This window comes from Rhinopithecus bieti, unplaced genomic scaffold (genome assembly GCF_001698545.2).
Source record: "Rhinopithecus bieti isolate Rb0 unplaced genomic scaffold, ASM169854v2 repeat_17962, whole genome shotgun sequence".
NCBI classification, from domain to species: Eukaryota; Metazoa; Chordata; class Mammalia; order Primates; family Cercopithecidae; genus Rhinopithecus; species Rhinopithecus bieti.
Window position 1 is genome coordinate 1 of NW_016835444.1, and position 1,569 is coordinate 1,569.

Here is a 1,569-nt window from a genome sequence, read left to right on the forward strand (position 1 = left end):
TTTACCTTCCTGTTGTACTTGCACAGTGTTTTATTTTGGTACTGCTACTTCCTTGGATTATATAGTCATTTTATATATATATGTATGTGTGTGTGTGTGTGTGTGTGTGTGTGTATGTATGCATACACACGATATTATATGTTATATTTATGGTTATATCTTCTTTCTCCTATATTATAAACAAAGCTATTTATTATTCATCTTCATATATACCTCATGCCTTCCTCACTGTAAATGATCACAAATGTTTCTTAAGTAAATAGTATTCTTTGGCATTGTGGGGTTTTCTTAGAGACATTACTTTGGTGATCTTTGATGTTTATGCAGTAAATACTACTGAGAATATAAAAATGAGACTTAGGATGTGATGACTCATGCATTGCTGGAGTCAGGAAATGATTCTCTACAAGTACATCAAGCCTAAGTAATTCTGCCAAAAAGAAAAAAATCTATTTGCATGAACATGTGTTTGCAGGATTAGTCGTTATATCTATAATTATAAGCAAACTATCCAAATATTTTTATTTTTTGCTAATATAAATTGTAATAGATCACCTTTCTTCCAAAAAGGAAAAAAAAAGTTGTAAATTTTTAAAAAAGGAGAAACATGGAAAAATTCCCATTGTTAACTACCTGATAAAATCTTAGTTGCCGACCATGGTATCTGTATTTTTTTATGTTTTGGGGAGAAGTTAGATCACAGTCACAAAATAATTTAATATTCGTAGCTTTACAAAATATGATGCCTGTCCTAAAAGGTAATTTTTATTTTTATAGTGATAAGTTAAATGAATTAAGACGTCAGAAGGAGAAATTAGAAGAGAAAATTATGGATCAATACAAATTTTATGACCCATCTCCTCCTAGAAGGTACTATTAACCAAATTTTATGAATTCTTGTTTTGAAAAAAAAACCGTACGTTATTTCTAATATTGTGATGACTTCTAATTTTGTGAAGGATTTGTATGTTGAATTTTAAACTGATAACAATTTTTAAAATTCTGTTAGGAGAGGCAACTGGATTACTCTAAAAATGAGAAAATTGATAAAGTCTAAGAAAGATATTAATCGGGAACTCCAGAAATCTCTAACATTAACACCTACCCGCTCAGACTCCAGTGAAGGATTTCTTCAGCTCCCTCATCAAGACAGTCAAGATAGTTCTTCAGTAGGTTCAAACTCTTTAGAAGATGGCCAGACCTTGGGGACCAAGAAAAGCAGCAGTGAGTGCTTAAACTCTTTAAACATAGTATTGACTTTTAGAATCCTTTCTAAAGACTTTTTAAAACTTCAGCAGTCCTTTGGGGGAATAGTCTGATGAGTGGCATTTATTTTTAATTTCATATCATAAAATTAATTGTGTACTGCATTATTGTACAGCCACACAATTTTCTGAGGTAAATCATACACAGATATACTATCATTTGGCCAGAGGGGTAAAATATTGCAGAAAGAAAGTTGAAATAAGAGCTGGAATACCTCTGCCACTTGCTATTTCTGTTGATATGGGCAAGCCTTTTACCTTTGCTTCACACTTCACAGAACAGTTGCAAGGAGCAAGTGAGAAA

At 31.8% G+C, this 1,569-nt stretch overlaps 1 protein-coding gene across 1 annotated transcript; it reads left to right on the forward strand.

Moving 5' to 3' along the window:
* Positions 1-777: 777 nt before the first annotated feature.
* LOC108524705 (girdin-like) lies at positions 778-1,319 on the forward strand (the record flags this gene model as incomplete). The annotated part of the gene is made up of 2 exons (XM_017865794.1): positions 778-870; positions 1,010-1,319. Coding segments are annotated over 2 exons (403 nt in total), but the record flags the coding sequence as incomplete, so codon positions are not given.
* Between the last annotated feature and the right edge of the window lie 250 nt (positions 1,320-1,569).